Raw genomic sequence first — 19,815 nt, forward strand, 5'->3', positions numbered from 1 at the left:
AAGACGCGGACTGGAACGGATTTGAACGGAATGGAGTAGGAGAAGAAAAGCTCGAACTGGAGCCCCAGACTACAACTGAGTCAATCAGTGAGAGTGGCCAACAGAAAGGGTAGTTTCAGAGGAAATTAAAAAGCATGAAAGGGACATTCAAAATAAGAAAAACCTTTGCTGGCCTCCGCAGAGAAGAAAGGAAGAGAGAGAAAGATAGAAGAAGAGAGAGAGAGAGAGCAACAGACAGTGAGATAAAAAGAAACAGAGAAAGAGGGAAAGAGGAGGGTAGAGAGAGAGATAGTAAGAGAGAAAGAAAGCAAGGGAAAGAAAACGAGAGAAAGAGAGAGAGAGAGAAAGAAAGCAAGAGAGGGATAGAGAAAGAAAGAAAGAGAAAGAAAGAGATAGCAAGAGAGAGAGAATAGAGAGAGAGAAAAAACAAGAGAGAGAAAGTGAATGAGAGAAAAAAAGAAAGAGAGAGGGGGACAGAGAGAAAGAGAAAAATAGCAAGAGAGAGAACAAGAGAGGGAAAGAAAGCAAGAGAGGGACAAAGGAAGAAAGAAAGAGAGAAAGAGAGAGGGAGATAGAAAGGAAGACGGAGAAAGAAAGAAAGCAAGAGAGAGGCAGAGGGAGAGATAGAAAATGAGAGAGAGAGAGAGAAAGCAAGAGAGAAAGAAAGCAAGAGAGGGACAAAGGAAGAAAGAAAGAGAGAAAAAGAGAGAGGGAGATAGAAAGGAAGAGGGAGAAAGAGAAAGAAAGTAAGAGAGAGAGAAAGGGAGAGGAAGAGAGAGAGAGAGAAAGAGAAAACCCGGCAAGGAGTTAGAGACTTGCTCCACTTCGGCTCCTCCTCCCCCAGGGAGGCGTTAAGAAAATTGCAGGATTTTTTTATAGTACGGCCCTCCAACAGTCTGAGGGACAGTGAACTGGCCCCCTGTGTAAAACGTTTGGGGACCCCTGCTTTAAGGGGGAAGGACTTCCACTCCCAGAATCCCCCAGTTGTACGCTTTAAGGGGGAAAGAGGCCGGCAAAGGTTTTTATTTTGAATGTCCCCATTTTCTTCTCCTGCTCCAATCCGTTCAAATACATTCCAGTCCGCATCTTTGGCACTACCCTTCTCGCCCTCCACTCTCACTGGCCAGCTCAGTTGTAGCATGCTTGTAGCCTGGGGCTCCAAACCACCGACCAACACCCGCCGCTCACACCTGCTGGCATTGGAGAATAGAATTCTTCTCCAGCTCCAATCCGTAGCATCCATGGTATCCTTCTGCACCGGCTGGAGGGGCTGGGAGTGGGAGGCATTGTTCTCCAGTGGTTCTCCTCCTACCTCTCCGGTCGGTCGCAGTCGGTGTTAGTGGGGGGTCAGAGGTCGACCTCGAGGTTACTCCCTTGTGGGGTGCCTCAGGGGTTGGTCCTCTCCCCCCTACTATTTAATATCTACATCAAACCGCTGGGTGAGATCATCCAGGGGCATGGGGTGAGGTATCATCAGTATGCGGATGATACCCAGTTGTACATCTCCACCCTATGTCCAGTCAACGAAGCAGTGGAAGTGATGTGCCGGTGCCTGGAGGCTGTTGGGGTCTGGATGGGTGTCAACAGACTCAAAACTCAACCCGGATAAGACGGAGTGGCTGTGGGTTCTGCCTCCCAAGCAATTATTGACCCCCTCAGAGGGGGTCCACAACTTGGGCGTCCTCCTTGACCCACAGCTTACATTAGAGAAACACCTTTCAGCTGTGGCAAGGGGGGCGTTTGCCCAGGTTCGCCTGGTGCACCAGTTGTGGCCCTACCTGGACCGGGAGTCACTGCTCACAGTCACTCATGCCCTCATCACCTCGAGGCTCGACTACTGTAATGCTCTCTACATGGGGCTACCTTTGAAAAGTGTTCGGAAACTTCAGATTGTGCAGAATGCAGCTGCGAGAGCAATCGTGGGCTTCCCCAGGTATGCCCATATTACACCAACACTCCGCAGTCTGCATTGGTTGCCGATCAATTTCCGGTCACAATTCAAAGTGTTGGTTATGACCTATAAAGCTCTTCATGGCACCGGACCAGAATATCTCTAGGACTGCCTTGTGCTGCACGAATCCCAGCGACCGGTTAGGTCCCACAGAGTTGGCCTTCTCCGGGTCCCGTCGACTAAACAATGTAGTTTGGCGGGACCCAGGAGAAGAGCCTTCTCTGTGGCGGCCCCGACCCTCTGGAACCAGCTCCCCACTTTCTCCTTTGGTTTTTCACAGGTGGATGGAGAATTAGAAGCGCTCCTGGAGAATGGCGAAGGGCTCTCCGATAAGAATCAAGTCCTCAGTTTGTCCCGCCTGATGGTGCGAATCGAGACACCGGAACAAAAGCTCACGTGTCTCAAGCTCATCCAGGTGAGTCTTCTGCTGGGTGAGTTGGTTAATCAAGAGGTGCTCATTGAAAGCTCGGAGACAAGGAAAAATAAGATTTTTAATGGCCTGGGGATTGGGAGTTATTGATGTAGGAAGTGGTTGGGATTCTCATTCTTTATTTAAAATGGAGAAGATATTTTCAGTAAAAATAAATTAGATGCTATCGTCATTCTTTGAAACCTATCAATCAATCTTTACCTGTGTTGTTTAGAACAAGTTTTCTCTCTCAACCATTGACTCTTTGAAGATGGGTGGACTTCAACTCCCAGAATTCCCCAGCTTTATAAGAGGGATGGGCTTCGTCTCAGTTTGCTGTCTGGAGAATTCTGGGAGTTGAGGTTCACACTTCTTCAAGGGGATTGAAGTTGAGAAACACTGAATTCAGAACAAAATTCTTATCTGATTGAATTGTGTAATGAGGAAGCATGAAAAAGCTGGCCCTTGCAAAATTACAGGCAGTCCTTGACTTACAACAGTTCATTTAGTGACCGTTCAAAGTTAACAGCAACACCAAAAAAAGTGACTTATGACCATTTTTTCACACGACAACCATTGCAGCATCCCCCTGGTGATGTGATCAAAATTCAGATGCTTGGCAGCTGGCTTGTATTTATGACGTGTCCCGGGTCACGCGATCCCCTGCAGTTGATAAGTTGTTAACAACTGTGGCAAGAAAAAGTCATAAAATTGGGCAAAACACACTTAACAAATGTCTCAGCCGCATAAATTTTGGACTCAATTGTGGTTGTAAGCCGAGGACTACCTGTACTTCCGATTATTTTTCGGGAAGCATCCAAGGATCGGTTGTGAGTGTTTTGGCTCCCTTCCTAAACCAAATCTCCTGGATTTTGTGCCAGATTGTAAATTCTGCCTTTGGAAAAGCTGTTGCCGAATTGGGCTAAATTGGGCTGATGCCTTGATACAGGAAGGGTTCCTGTCATTGTTTCTTTTTGCAAGTTGACTCAACATTATTTTAGTAGCTCCTCTTCCCTCCCTTCTCAATTAGAGTAAAATAATAATAATAATAATAATAATAATAATAATAATAATAATAATAATAATAATAATAATAATAACAACAACAACAACAACAACAACTTGACCTCTTCCAAGGCTGTTCTGTTTAACAAATACCTCAGATAGCCACCTATTGCAAACCCGCTGACAATATGGGTGGTCCTCGGCTTCCAACCATTTGTTTTGGAGTTACGACAGCACTAAAGAAAGTGGGTCCTCTCAGTTATGACTCATTGTTGCAGCATCCCTGCAATCACCATGATTAAAATTTGGGCGCTTGGCATGTACATACAGCGGTCACAGCATCCTGGGATCACGTGATCTCCATGTGTGACCTGACCAGCTGGCGAAAGACAAGCGCAATCTGTGCGGAAATCCAGAACTAAGGGCCATGTGGCTGATTTAACCACCACGGTGATTTTCCTAACAGCATGGCAGAAAAAAGGTCATAAAATCAGATACGACTCCCTTAAAACAACTGTCTCTAGTAGCAACAGTAGCAACAGAATTTCTGGTCCCAATTGTGGTCGTAAGTTGAGGACTCCCTGTAAAATAAAATAGCTATGCGACCAATATATCTGCTTAACAGAATAACAGAATTGGAAGGGACTTTGGAGGCCTTCTAGTCCAACACCACCACCCCCCACCGCTCAAGCAGGAAAACTCTCTAAGATTTCAGAATAAGAGAGGTGGTGGGGTTCTTAGAGATCTTCTAGTCCAACCCCATGCCATTCCTGAGTTTGTCATTGCAGTTAGTTAAACCGCTCTCGCGTATAACCTGCTCTAAAATTTTCACTTGCTTATTTACTATTTACGCGCCTTTGTACCCCATACCACGATGTCTTCAAAGGACGAGAGCCCCACTTCAGATGAAGGAAGTAGCGAGGAGCAAAGCAAGGCCGTCGACCTCAATTCGAAGATGAAAGACCTCAGTGCCCATGATGCCAGGAAGAAGATGGATGTGATAGGAAAAGGAGGAAGGCCGCCCTGTTCCACCATCCCAACCACTTTGAAGAACAAGCAGAGGATCAGAAAGGAGAATAAAGGAACACCGGAGATGAAGACAGCGACAGGAATACACACAGTTGCACCCAATACCAAGATGTCTTCAAAGCCAGAGGAGGACCCCACTTCAAGTGAAAGTGCCAGCAAAGAGACCAGAATTGCTCTCAGTCAAATGATGACTGTCAATGCCCACGATGCCGACAGGAAGGTGGATCCGATAGAAGCAGCAGAAGACCTGGCCTGTTCCACCATCTCAGCTAATGAGGAAATGATCAGAGACACCATGATTGGGCCACCAAGGGCCAAAGGAGAGCAAAAGGACCTCCCTCAAAGCCTTGACCTGAATATGAAGACCATCAGAGCACACCGTGCCAAGAAGAAGATGAAAGTCATAGCAAAAGAAGGCCCGTCCTATTACACCATCTCTGCCATCTTAAAGAATAAGAAAAGGATCCGAGAAGCCCTCAAGGTTTTACCAGGGACAAGAATAATTATCACAAAAGCACAGAAACGCCTCCTGGGTCCACTCACACCCCACACCCAGACACCTGCAAAGCCAAAGATCCCCAGTTCAACGGAAGGGAATTGCAAGAAGTCTAGGAAAACCATCAGTCTTGATTTGAAGATGAAGATCATCAAAGCATACGAAGCAGGGATGAAGGCGCAGGTGATCGCTCAAGAAGAAGGTCTAGCCCGTACCACCATCATCACAATTGTGAAAGATCAGAAAAGGATCAAAGAAGCTATGAAGGAATTACCAGGGACAAGAACAGTTATCACAAAACCACGGAAGGGCCACGTCCACCCATCCACAGCCCACACCAGTGTGTCCACAGACCCAAATCCCGCCCTGTCTCCTCCCAGACCAAGATGCCCGCAAAACCAAACCTCAAACAACCTGTCTACAAGGCCTACCACACCCAGTTCAGCTGCTGGAAGTGGCAAGAAGCGTAGGACATCTATCAATCTTGATCGGAAGATGAAGATCATAGAAGCATATGAAGGTGGGAAGAAAGTGTCCAATATTGCCCGAGAAGAAGGCTTGGGACAGACCACCATCTTTACAATTTTGAAGGATTCAGAAAGGATCAAGGAAGCCTCGAAGGAATTACCAGGCACAAGCAAAATAATATCAAAACGAAACAAAGCCATTGTCCACCCGGTCACACCCAACACCAAGGTATCTACAAACCCAGAGAACCCCACTTCAGTAAAAAGGAGCATCAAGAAGCAAAGGAAGTCCATCGATCTCAACTTGAAGATGAAGGTAATCAAAGCGCACGAAGCTGGCAAGAAGATGCATCTTATTGCCCAAGAAGAAGGCCTATCCCGCACCACCATCTGGACAATTTTGAAGGATAGAAAGAAGATCCGAGAAGTGATCAAAGGATCCACAGAAACGAACACCACCATAACAAGGCACCGGACGGGCCTCATCCACCAGACAGAACAACTGCTAGTGCTTTGGATTGAGGATCATGTCCGCAGGAGTGACCCAATCAGCTTCTGTCGCATTCAGGAAAAGGCGCTTGACATTTTCGCCATGCTAAAGGAGCAGGCTGGTGGGGTGTGCGCCAAAACCTTTGACGCCAGCCGCGGTTGGTTTCTGAGGTTTCAGCGAAGATTTAATTGCCAAAACATACCCACCAAGGGGAAAACCACAGGCCTTGACCCAGAAGCTGCCCAGGGGTTCCGGGATGAGCTTGATAATTTCTTAGCGGAAGGGGAATACCTGCCGGAACAGATATTCAGTGTGAACTCAACCAGGTTATCCTGGAAAAAATTGCCAGAGTGCGCCTACCTGCAGCGAATAACTGAAGCCATCCTTGGCTATAAAAACTTTCACGACCGAATCACCTTGCTGTTGGGCGGAAATATCACTGGGTTCAAGCTGAAGCCATTTCTGATCCACAAATCGGAGGGTCCATGTGCGTCCCAAAAGGACACCCTTCCACTACATTACCAATCTGATCGGAAGATTTGGATGACCCACATCCTCTTTGAGTCCTGGTTGACAACTTATTTCGTACCCCAAGTCAAGGATTATTGCTCGCAAGCGAGGATTCCTTTTAAGATTCTCCTGATCCTCGACAGCGCACCGGGACACCCCTCGCCTCTGGATAATCTCCCGGCAGATGTGAAGGTTGTTTACTTGCCCAGAAACACCGGCCCCCTCCTGCACCCCATGGCCCAGGGGGCCATCACAGCATTCAAAACTCGTTATTTACGGGAGGTCTTGACCGAAGCGGTAGCTACGACAGAGAGGAGCATAGAGAGCTTGGTGGAGTTTTGGAGACGGTATGATATCCACCATTGCATGGAAAAGATTGTCACGGCGTGGCGGTCTGTCGGTTTGATATGCATGCAAGGAATTTGGGAGAAGTGCCTGAAGCGCTTTGCGGATCTCATCAGAGACTTCGAAGGATTTGACCTTGACGAAGATTTGGACGAAATAAACCAGAACATTTTGGACCTCTCGCAAACCCTCGGTTTACAGATGGATACTGAAGGCATGAGAAAATGGCTAGCCTCTATGGAAGGAGAGCTTTCCAATGAAGATTTAATTGACCTGAGGGAAGAATTGTCAATCAAGGAGGTTGTGGAGGAGGAGGGAAAAAAAGAAGAACAGGTAGACGTTAAGGGAAAAAAATTCACCAAGAGAGGATTGGCTCGTGTTTTCATGGAGGTTGACAATATTTTATCAGAGTTAAAAATGATGGATCCGGATGTGGAACGTTTCCAAATGGTGAATGAGGGAGTCCACGAAATCCTGCACCATTACTATGAAATATACAAAGACAAAAAGAGAAAACAAAACACTAACTAAAATTAGTGAGTTCTTAAAGGAAGTTATTTCTTCTTTTGCTTTCCGGGCATTGGAATAAAACAGTTATCAGCCCTCAACTATGACCTTGTATCTGAAATTTTCAAAAAGACTTTAAATTTGCCTTCATTCAGAAAAGACTGGTTTTGTGGTTTATTTCTGAACGGTTTAATCTTTGCAGGTCCTATATTTTCAAAAGCCAGATGGTGAATATTTTATTTTTATAAAGCAACATTACAATGGCCAGTTTTGTACATGTGTAATAAACCAACTTTTCATACTTTGGGATTCAGATTAACCCTTTTGGTTTTCTATTTAGACTAGTTGTATACAAACATGTGGCTACAGTTTTATGGCTTTAAAAGCATCTGTTGTCTTTTAGATTGTCATGAAGAGATTCAAAGTTTTTGAAAGATGATAAATTATTATAGTTTATTTTTTAGGGCTAAAGTATGTTGGAATTAAAGAGCTCTTTGAAGTGAAATGTTTAAAAGATTATTAAAAATGCCCACTTTATGAAAAAAAAAAAATTGACCACAGAAATCTGTAGTCAAGTTATAAATACAACGGTCGCGCTTAAACTGCTGCAAAAATCACTCAAAAAAGACAATTTCACATGACTTGGACTCACTAAATGAGAACCTACCTGTTTGCATTAAACAGACTTCACTTCAGTTTTCAGAGACCTCAATGGACTTAAATATATGCCATACCAACTGTTTTTTAAACCTTCCTTATACACAATACACAATACTAATGATGGGTTATTTACCAAGCTATCCTTTCTTGGATAAAACCCCACCCTGCTCAAAATCTCAGAGCCCAGATAGACAGAGTCTCCTGCTTCAGCTGGGGGGTCTGACTGGAAGACCTCTCCAGGATCCCTTCCAACCGTATTCCATGTAATATCTGTAATATCTTCTAAGCAGCCCTTAATCAATACAGATACAGTGGTACCTCATGATACGAACCCCTCGTCTTACGAACAACCCAAGATACGAACCCGGGGTTTGCCTCTTCTTATGAACTTTTTCCTTCTTACGAACCTGCCGCCGAGAAGCCCCGCCGCCTGGCTGTCGCTTTTTGAAACAGCCGGGGGGCTTCTCAGTGTCCTCCTGAACCCGAACGCCAAACTCAAACTTCCAGGTTCGGCGTTTGGCAGGCCACCGAGAAGCCCCCCGGCTGTTTTAAAAAGTGACAGCCGGGCGGCGGGGCTTCTCAGCGGCCTCCCGAACGCGAACTTTTGCCAAACTTCTGGGTTCGGCGTCAGGAGGCCGGAGGGCTTTTTGGCGGCCTCCCGAACGCCGAACCCGGAAGTTCGGGTTTGGCGTTTGGGTTCAGGAGGACGCTGAGAAGCCCCCCCCCCGTCTGTTTTAAAAGGTGACAGCCAGGCGGCGGCGTTTTTTGCGTTTGTTTTTTTTTTCGTTGCACGGATTAATTGATTTTACATTGTTTCCTATGGGAAACAATGTTTCGTCTTACGAACTTTTCATCTTACGAACCTCCCCCTGGAACCAATTAGGTTCGTAAGACGAGGTATTACTGTACTTATCTGTATTGGCAGTGTTTGCTTCCTCATTTCAGCAACCATTTGAAGTTATGACATCACTGCAGAATGAGTTTCGTGTCTGGTCTTTGGACTTGCCACCATCGGAATGTGACTGCAATCACGTGATTGCTTCTTTGGGCGGTTAACACACATTGATGATGGTCGCAGTGCCCTGTCACCCCCCCATGATCACCATTTTGTCGTCTCCCCTGCCGGATTCCAACAAGTAATACAATCTGTAGATGATCCAGTAGGAATTTTCAAATCACAGTCATGTGATAACTTTGCATAATGAACACCGTTACTTTTATTGTAAGTCAGTTACAGTAACATCACGACTTAACCAAGCTTGTCTCCCATTTAGTGACGGAGTCACTAATCCCAGTTGCCGTCAGTGAGTGAGTGAGCACTGCCTGTGATTCTGTGTTGGTTGGATAGTCCCGTTGGTTTCTTAAGAGGTTACATGAAGTCCTCGTTAAAGGATTGCACGCGGTTTCAGCAAAGGGGGCAATCAATAAGTGAAAGTCAAAAATTACAATTTTACTTCAATTTCCTTGTAATCTGCAGTGGCAGAAGACCATGACCCCAAACAGCTGAATGAGCTCAAATGGTAGGGAATGTTTTCAGAGCTCAAGTCACAACAGTGGATAGAAGGACAAATCTTAACAGCCCTATGGAATGCTTAGCAAAAAGAGAATTGAAATTTGTATTGGTAGACAACTTAGGACCACAATTGAGCCCCAAAATTCCTGTTGCTAAGTGAGACATTTAAGTGAGTTTTAGCCTTACTTTACAACTTTTCTTGCTACCATTGTTAAATTATTAACACAGTTATTACATGAATTCTGGCTACCCCATTGACTTTGCTTGTCCGAATGTCACAAAAGGGGATCATGTGACCCCCCCACGGACACTGAAACTGCCATAAATACAAGTCACTGTCAAGTGTTTTTGATCATTTGACTATTGGGATAAACATGTCACTTTTTTCACAACCTTGGTAACTTTGAACAGTCACTAAACTAACACTTGTATGTTGAGGACCCTCTGTATTTACATTCATTGGAGAGAATAGGATTATAAGAGAGTAAGCAAGCACACAATGGGGAATATACATTGAAAGGAATAAGCTAAACACTGCCAGACACTGGAAAGATCAATGTAACTAAAGCCAGGGAATTGACCTTGTCAACTACCGGATGGTATTTTTAGAGACTCACTGCAATTATAAAAGCAGCTCAGGAAAATACATTTTAAGGTGATGTGTGGGTTGGGAAAAGAGACAACCCTATCGGGCACAAGACAATGCCCATTGCCCTTACGGTCAGTTAATAACTGAGCATTGGTGACTTTTTTGTCAGTTGTAGCCACACCCAGTCTCTACCCAAGGCAGAGAATTAAACCAGCTTTCTAAATGAAGAATATATATGGATTCATTATTATTATTATTATTATTATTATTATTATTATTATTATTATTATTATTAGAAATTAGATTTGTATGCCACCCCTCTCTGAAGACTCGAAGCGGCTCACAACAACAAAACAGTACAAATTCAATAGTTAAAAACAATTTAAAACCCCTTAATATAAAAAACAGTCATACATCTCGGACAAACCAAACATAAAACGGAAACGGCCCAGGGGAATCAATTTCCCCATGCCTGACGGCAGAGGCGAGTTTTAAGGAGGCAAGGCGGGTGAGGGCAATCCTAATCTCCGTGGGGAATTGATTTCAGAGGGTCGGGGCCGCCACAGAGAAGGCTCTTCCTCTGGGTCCTGCCAGACGACATTATTTTGTCGACAGGACCCGGAGAAGGCCAACTCTGTGGGACCTAACCAATCACTGGGATTCGTGCGGCAGAAGGCAGTCCCGGAGATATTCTGGGCCGGTGCCATGAAGAGTTTTATAGGTCATAACCAGCACTTTGAATTGTGACCGGAAACTGATCGGCAACCAAAGCAGACTGCAGAGTGTTGGTGTGACATGGGCATACCTGGGGAAGCCCATGATAGCTCTCGCAGCTGCATTCTGCACGATCTGAAGTTTCCGAACACTTTTCAAAGGTAGCCCCATGTAGAGAGCGTTACAGTAGTTGAACCTCAAGGTGATGAGGGCATGAGTGACTGTGAACATTGACTCCCAGTCCAGGTAGGGCCGCAACTGGTGCACCAGGCAAACCTGGGCAAACGTCCCCCTCGCCACAGCTGAAAGATGGTTCTCTAATGTTAGCTGTGGATCAAGGAGGACGCCCAACTTGCGAACCCTCTCTGAGGGGGTCAATATTTCCCCGCCTCCCGAGGATAATGGACTGACAGATGGAATTGTCCTTGGGAGGCAAAACCCACAGCCACTCCGTCTTATCAGGGTTGATAATAACTTGGTCATTTAATCTTTTTTTCTTATGAGGTTCTAAATAAAATACCAGAATAAGCTAATAAAAAAGGGTCTTGAACCATGCCGGAGTCCTAACAATGCAGGGTAGAAGGGTACCACCACACCTGATCCTGAAGGTTAAAATCCCCCTTCAGCCAAATAGACGGCTGGTTCTGTCTGGTCTGACTCTCTTGACCTTCGTCCAATGCATTGCCCCCTTTAGAACTGAATTGGTCCGGTTTCCTATAGCACACACTCATTCTTGAATCATGGTTACCATGTTCACAATAATAATGTGAAGAAGTGGTTAGTTTCCACCACACCCTGGAACTGTCAACCACACATTGCCTTCAAGTTGAGTTGCATCTTGGGTTAAGCTGGACATTCCTATATCTAAATCAAACATAGGTTTCCTTTGGTGGTAATGTCTGATAGAAAAGAGCTCTCCAAATGGGGCAATTTTAAGATTTGTGGATTTTAACTGTCAGAAATCCACAATCGGCCATGTCTTAAAGTTGCCCTGTGATAGTACGTCCCAGGAGAACATCTGCTTGGTTGTCTACTTCAAAAACTGGTTCTAGAGGACAGACTATTTCATCAATTCCATCACCATCGCCCTTTTTAATTGGATTGGATTCTATACAGATGGTCCTTGACTTACAACTGGTCCTTGACTTGCAACTGCAATTGAGCCTCAAATTTCTGTAGCTAAGTGAGACATTTGTTAAGTGAGGTTTTAGTCCCATGTTACAGCTTTTCTTGACACAGTTGTTAAGTGAATCCCTGCAGTTGTTACATTAGGAACATGGTTGTTAAGTTAATCCGCCTTCCCTGCTGACTTTACTAGAAGGAAGATCACAAAAGAAGATCATGTGACACACATACACACGCATACACATACATGGGACACTGCAACAGTCATAAATGAGTCAGTTGTCAATTGTCTGAATTTTGATCATATGACTGTGGAGATGCTGCCACAGTCAAGTGTGAAAAATGATTGTGTCACTTTTTCCAAAATAGTAATTACGAATAATCACTAAATTAATGCTTGTAAGTTGAGGAGTCCCTGTATTTACATTCGTTGGAGAGAACAGGATTATAAGAGAGTAAGCAAGTACACAATGGGGAATTTACATTGAAAGGAATAAACATTGCCTGCACTGGAAGGATGAATATAACTAAGGTCAGAAAACTCACCTTTTCAACTACACTGCTCAAAAAAATAAAGGGAACACTTAACACAATATAACTCCAAGTAAATCAAACTTCTGTGAAATCAAACTCCAACACTGCACGAATCCCAGCGACCAGTTAGGTCCCACAGAGTTGGCCTTCTCCGGGTCCCAGCGACTAAACAATGTCGTTTGGCTGGACCCAGGGGAAGAGCCTTCTCTGTGGCGGCCCCGACCCTCTGGAACCAACTCCCCCCAGAGATCAGAATTGCCCCCACCTTTCTCGCCTTTTCGTAAGCTCCTTAAAACCCACCTCTGTCGTCAGGCATGGGGGAATTGAGATATTCCCTTCCCCCTAGGCCTATACAATTTATGCATGGCATGCTTGTGTGTATGTTTGGTTTTTTTAAATAAGGGTTTTTAAAAATTATTTTAAATATTAGATTTGTTACATGTTGTTTCATTATTGTTGTTAGCCGCCCCGAGTCTACGGAGAGGGGCGGCATACAAATCTAATAAATAAATAAAATAAATAAATAAACTTAGGAAGCAACACTGAGGGACATGCGATTTCACATGCTGTTGTGCACATTCAACTTTGTACAGAACAGTGAGAATATTCATTCAGATCTAGGATGTGTTCTTTGAGGGTTCCCTTTATTTTTTGAGCAGTATATTTTTAGAGACTCACTGCAACTACAGAACGTGGTTGTTAAGTGAATCTGCCTTCCCCATTGACTTTGCTAGTCAGAATCTCACAAAAGAGAATCACGTTTACCTGGGACACTGCGTCATAAATTACAAACCAGCAGCCATGTTTTTGAAATTTGATTATGTGACTGTGGGGACTTCCGCAATGGTGGTCCTAAGTCACACTTTTCAGTGCTGTTGCAACTAAATGAACTGTTGTAAGTCGAGGACTACCTGTAGTCCACGTAGGAGCGGGTCCATCAAACATACCTCCGTTGCGTAATACAGGCAGGAATTTGAGAGATCCACTCTGACCTTGTCGTCTCTGAGAAGATCGATCCACCAACGTCTGTTCTACAGATCAATTGAGAAACTAGGTCAAGGGGTGGGGGGGAGATTGATCTGTCTGGCCCTCAAAAATAATAAATCTAACCCGGCTGATCCACGTGATCTCATCCTTGTTTTTTAACTTGAGTTTCCAAAACACTGTGGTCAACTTTTTCCCTTCCCTCTTATTTATTTTCATTTAAAGAATACCCACTCTCAGGCCTGTCTGAAGTTCTTCTTGGAGTGCCACGGCCTGTCCCTCCTCTGGATCTGGATGGCGGAACTCGGGGACAGCAGAGGAAACACAGCCAACAGTTTGAAACTGCAAATGGAGGTCCGTGGCTGGAATGACAGGGTTGCGTCCCGAAGGGCGCGTGTTGGGATGAACAAAGAGGAGAGACCCAGGTGGTCACTGAGCTTGGGGGTTTCCTTAGGCACATAACCCACTTTGGGGAACGTGACCAGCGCTACAGGGGCGTTTGCAGTAGAGAGAAGGAGGAGAAAGGAGGAAGGAAGAGATGGAGAAAAAGGACTGCAAGGTCCTTGGTGCTCTGAATAAAGTTTGCTTACAGACATTTCACGACCCAACTAGGGAACATCATCAGTGCTAGAACAGGGGTTGAGGGTGCAGAGGAGGAGGACAAAGGAAAAGACTGTGGGGTCCTTGAAACTCTGAGCTGGGTGATTTTCTTGCAGACATTTCATGACCCAACTAGGGAACATCATCAGTGCTAGAACAGAGGGTGGGTTGTGCAGAGGAGGAAGAAAAAAAGGGGAGGGGGGAACCAGGCCTTGTTCACGACCAAGCTAGGTAACATCATCAGTGCTAGCTCAAGAGAGAAACTTTACTCAGATTGAGCATGAATGCTTTCCCTATTTCCCACGTTGCATCATGTTCCATCTGAGCATTGTTTTCTTTGCTCACAATTATGATGCTGATCAGCAAGCAGTTGGTTGACACCGTCTTTAAGGGAGAGGAAAAGGAAACACTTTGGAGAATCCTTTGCATAAATCGGATGCCAATAACACTCCTTCCAAGAACATTTTAAAATCCCCCTTTGAGGTCACACGCCTGTTTGCACAAGGAAAAACAGTCGGATTTGACATTTTATATATAAGATTCTATTAATTTGTGTTCTACACTGTAGAAGAAATTTCCTGATTTGGCTTCCACACATCAGTTTCAAACTAATCCCGAATTATATGGGAATAGCTGGCGTTGAAGCAGATTTTGAGAATTGGGAATCCGTTATAGGATGGCACCCTTCATTCTCATTGTTTGCTGTAACGCTCAGGATTAGTACATCTTCTAGGAGTTGCTTTCCGTCAAGAACTGGGAGTCATCTTTGAACTTCATGCTTTAGACCGGTGTTTTTCAACTTTAAGATGAGTGGACTACAGCTGCCAGAATTCCCCAGGGACCATGCTATAAGGGAGATGGACTTCCACTCCCAGAATCTCCAGCTTTGGGGGGGGGGGGGGGGTTTGTCAGGGTTCTGAGTAGCATATCCAAAGAAAGGGGAACCCCAAAGCAGGAGCATCCCTCAGAGAATGTGTTTATTGGAGTCATTGGCACAGCCAGTGAAAGCCAACTCTGAAAGTTTCCCCACGGTTCCCATGTAATTAAAAGGAAAAGTTTCCCCCCCTCAGGTGTCACAGGCCACATTGTCCAATCAAAGCAGTTGGCCGAGTGGTCAAAGCAGATCACTTCTGCTCCTCCTCCTCCTACTGCCACCTGTTGGAACGATCTTGGTGGGAGAGCTCTTTATTTTGCCCAGGAGACAATTCCCCCCTCATCCTCTCCCTTTAGTTCATGGCAACTGTGAACCAACGCAAGAGAGCTACAGCCGGGTTCGATTCAGAGTTGACACGGCGACTTCAGCTGCCAGAATTCCCTAAGAAGCAGGCTTAAGAGGGAATTCTGAGAGTTGAGGTCCACACAACGTAAAATTGCCAAGTTTGAAAAACATTGCTTTAGAAGAGAGGCCTCCAACCTGGGCAACTTTTAAGGCTTGTGAACTTTAACTCCCTTTAATTCTGGATGAATTCTGAACTCCCTTATATAGAGCGCTGGTGAGACCACATTTGGAATACTGTGTTCAGTTCTGGAGACCTCACCTACAAAAAGATATTGACAAAATTGAACGGGTCCAAAGACGGGCTACAAGAATGGTGGAAGGTCTGAAGTATAAAACGTATCAGGAAAGACTTAATGAACTCAATCTGTATAGTCTGGAAGACAGAAGGAAAAGGGGGGACATGATCGAAACATTTAAATATGTTAAAGGGTTAAAATAGGGTTCAGGAGGGAAGTGTTTTTAACAGGAAAGTGAACACAAGAACAAGGGGACACAGTCTGAGGTTAGTTGGGGGAAAGATCAAAGGCAACATGAGAAAGTATTATTTTACTGAAAGAGTAGTAGATCCTTGGAACAAACTTCCAGCAGACGTGGTTGGTAAATCCACAGTAACCGAATTTAAACATGCCTGGGATAAACATATATCCATTGTAAGATAAAATACAGGAAATAGTAAAAGGGCAGACTAGATGGACCATGGGGTCTTTTTCTGCCGTCAGTCTTCTATGTTTCTATGTTTCTATGATGAATTATGGGAGTTGAAATCCACAAATCTTAAAAGTTGCCAGGGTTGGAGACTCCTGCACTAGAAGGTCAGTGTTTGAGCTGGTCATTACAAAGCTTTCAATTGCCAGACTGAGTGATGAAGCTTGCTTTTTCGGGCAGCTGGAAGGGGGAACACTGAACCTATGATACGCTGTCAGCCCTCTTGTGCTCTCTAACGTATGCTAAACCCCCTTTGCTGATGAAAACATAGTGTGTCCAGTTGTTTCCTTTGTAAGAAGCAAGGAGGTTGTAGTCTTATGATGAACCTCCTACGGTGGGTGGCCCCAACATCTAGAATTGTGCAGGTGCTCCTCTCTGAGCTTGGTGGTTTTCTTGCAGACATTTCAGGACCCAACTAGGGAACGTTATCAGTGCTGGAAGAGAGAGGGGCTTGTGGAGAGGAGGAGGAGGAAGTAGAAGGAGATAAGGACTGGGGAGCCTTTGGTGCCCTCTGAGCTTGGTGGTTCCTTGCAGACATTTCCTTACCAAACTAGGGTACCTCATCAGTGCCACCAGGCTGAGAGGCCACCAAAGACGCCACTGTACAACCCCGAGCTACAAATGATTTCTTGTATCAACAACCTGGTGTTGGTGTGGGGTCACAATCTAAGAAGGCGTCCCTCCCTTTGAGTTGAGAACTGACCTCCCTTGTGTTGTGTCTGGTGACAGATCATCAAGACCTTGGAGCTCCTGCCCATCCCTAACAAGAACCTGCTGGAAGAGAGCAAAATCCTTCCGATCATCCAACGTTGGGCCCGGACCAAATCCGCCATCCCGCAACTGAGCGAAGGAGACGGTTATTCCAGCGAGAACACGTCCCGGGCTCACACGCCCCTCAACACGCCTGACCCCTCCTGCAAGCCCATCCTGGAGGGCGAGACGGAGACGCCGAAGAAGGTGGCCTTCCGGAGGCTGAAGATCATCAGTGAGAACAGCATGGACAGCGCCCTCTCGGACACAGCCAGCGAGATGGAGCTGAAGGAGAACAAGGAGGAGCTGGACCCCCCAGAATACCTGCTGGCCGAAGTGGTGGAGGAGCAACCTTCGGAGCAGGAGACCGCCAAGGAAGCCACCGCAGACGCCTTGAGTGACGCCACTACCAAGACGCCCACCACAGCAGCTGACCAGGAAGCGGAGCCCGAGGGGGAGAGCAAGGAGAGCGAGACCCCCAAGCTGGAGGACCCGGTGGCTGCCGAAACCCCTTCTCAAGACGAAGAGGAGGGGGTCTCTGACGTGGAGAGTGAACGGAGCCAAGAACCGACCGACAAGTTGATGGATCTCAGCGACTTGGCTACCAAGCTGCTGGACTGCTGGAAAGAACTCAAGGTAAGTTGGATTCTCTGGTTAAAAGTGTTGGTAGTTTGGGCTTCACATTTTGAAAGATTTTCTTTTTAAAGCTTATGTGTTTGATTTGCGTTCGCAAGTGCAAGTTCCCTTTCGAGAGGAGAAGGAACGAACGAGTATCCAAATGGGATAAATTATAAGGCATAAATGTGCATATCTACCTCCCATTTGGACCCATTTTAAAACCACACAAAAAAAAAATTCCTTCCATTTGGCTCAGCCATAGAACAGAAAATGAAGAGTCAGACCATCTCTCGACAGGGGTCCTGCATAGTATAATCCATCCATTAATTAGTAACAGGTTAGTGAATTCATAATTCAAATTTGAGTAAACTGGGCTTGCAGCCGTTTAATTTCCAACAGAATGGAAGCCCTTCTACTATAAAATGGATTTTTTTTCAAACACCAAATTAGCTCTGGATTTTCTGACCAGTGCAGGAATTCCTCGACTTACCGCCATTCATTTAGTAACGGTTCAAAGTTAACAACGGCACTGAGAAAAGTGACTCAGAACCGTTTTTCCTTTGCAGCCTCCCCAGGTTTACACAATCAAAATTTAGGAGGTGGACCATTGACTCATAGTTATGATGGTCACAGTGTCCAGAGGAGGGTCACGTGATCCCCTTTAGCGACCTTCTGACTAAGCAGGAAACCAGCTTCACTTAAAAGCCAGGTGACTAACTTAACAACCACAGTGGTTCACTTAACAGCCGTGACAAGAATGATCGTAAAATGGGGCAAAGCTCGCTTAACAATTGTCAGGCTTTGCAGCAATAATGTTGGGCTCCGTTATGGTCGTAAGTCGAGGACTACCTGCCAAGTGAATTTTATCACTCATGTGATCAAATTCTCGTCTATAGGTCCTGCAAAGCATTTGAAGGATGTTAGAAACCTGTTTTACATTTTCCAGAATAGAAAATAGTTTAAAAAGATTCAGACTACCCAGAGGGCTGGTGATGTTATTGTTACTGAGTTGTTAGTAACTTAGCATAGAAAAGAAACAGAGTGCTTGAAAAACCAAGAAAGGGAAAAGCCCTGAAGAAGAAGAGAGAGATGTAGGGAGATAAGATCCTGTCTTTCGGTTTTTATTTTTCAGAAATTGCAAATTTCCATAGCAGTAATTCTAAACCTTGACAAGTTTAAGAGGGGTGGACTTCAGTGCCCAGGCAATACAGGCAGCACGCTTTAAGATGCTTAATATATGTATATACACTGCTCAAAAAAATAAAGGGAACACTTAAACAACACAATATAACTCCAAGTAAATCAAACTTCTGTGAAATCAAACTGTGCACTTAGGAAACAACACTGATTGACAATCAATCTCACACGCTGTTGCACACATTCAACTTTGTACAGAATAAAGAATTCAATGAGAATATTTCATTCATTCAGATCTTAGGATGTGTTATTTGAGTGTTCCCTTTATTTTTTTGAGCAGTATATAGTTTAGAATATTGGTTATTCCCTATTCAGGGATCTCTTGTACCCTGTCTAGAATTTTTTATGTACAATTTTAAGTAGAATTTTTAATGAGTTTGTGACAGGCTGATTTCTGACGTTGCCTTAGAGAGAAAACTTGGCTGCTTAAAAGTATAGTTTGTCGAAATGGCCAGGCTTTGTTTGCGCCTAACGGTCACCCATGGGTGATTAGTTCATGTCCCAGATTTTCAAACGTCAATCAGGCTGGGCCGGGGGAAGGAAAAAGAAGCTAGATTGGAAAGAAACTTCTAAAAGAAACTTCTAATGACATTGAAGCTTGAGAATTGACAGAGTTTAAGTTCGGTATGAAGGCAAGGAGGGAAAAATGCATATATTTTCTAAGATCATTGGGGGGGGGGGGTGTTTCCTTTTCGGGCTACCTCTGGCTCTTGGCTCAAAGTTTGGCCAGCTCTGGAATCATTCTCTACCCAAGGTTGCCATTTCAGATGTTAAAGCTAAATCCAGTTTACTCTTTTGGTAATCACATAGCTACATTCAGAAAGGTTTTAATTGGCTGGCTTTGGCTACATGGATGATTGAGAGCTCCAGTGCAGGGTCTCCGCGCATTGCCAGCCATGTATCTGAAATCTTATCCTCCCATATTCCCACATGTGGGATTATTTTATATGGCCTTGTGTGGGTGGACTCAGGTTTCTCCTGTCCGTTGTCATGGCATTCAGAGTTAGCTGCTTCTGTCTGACTTTCCCAACAATTTGATATCGATCATTAAAGAGAAATCCAGCCTAGGGTTAAAGAGCAATTTCCCGACAGTGAGAACTATTAACCAGTGGAATTAATCAGCTTGCCTCCAGAAATTGTGGAAGCGCTCCATCAGTGGAGGCTTTTAACAAGAGCATGGAGAGCCAGTTGTCTGGAATGGGATAGGGTCTCCTGCTTGAGCAGGGGGCTGGACCAGATGACTTCCAAGGTCCCTTCCAGCCCTTGAGTCTTGTGTTCTAAAACATGGCACAGGCATTCATCCTGAATGATATGAATCAGACCTGGGCATTTCATGGT

At 44.9% G+C, this 19,815-nt stretch overlaps 1 protein-coding gene across 4 annotated transcripts in view; it reads left to right on the plus strand.

Moving 5' to 3' along the window:
* SETD2 (SET domain containing 2, histone lysine methyltransferase) overlaps nt 1-19,815 on the plus strand; it is a 114,885-nt gene that overhangs the window by 38,623 nt on the left and 56,447 nt on the right. For 3 of the 4 annotated variants that reach the window (XR_011556964.1, XM_070729610.1, XM_070729611.1), the window contains exons 11-13: nt 2,232-2,366; nt 13,554-13,682; nt 16,642-17,298. Coding sequence is in view for 3 of the 4 variants with exons in the window: in XM_070729610.1 (XP_070585711.1) it covers nt 2,232-2,366; nt 13,554-13,682; nt 16,642-17,298 (921 nt within the window). In the remaining variant the exon portion in view is untranslated. Of the gene's footprint in view, nt 1-2,231; nt 2,367-4,251; nt 7,715-13,553; nt 13,683-16,641; nt 17,299-19,815 lie in introns of those variants that run through there. The other variant, XM_070729609.1, reaches the window with a different exon arrangement.

This window comes from Erythrolamprus reginae, chromosome Z (assembly GCF_031021105.1).
Source record: "Erythrolamprus reginae isolate rEryReg1 chromosome Z, rEryReg1.hap1, whole genome shotgun sequence".
Classification (NCBI taxonomy): Eukaryota; Metazoa; Chordata; class Lepidosauria; order Squamata; family Dipsadidae; genus Erythrolamprus; species Erythrolamprus reginae.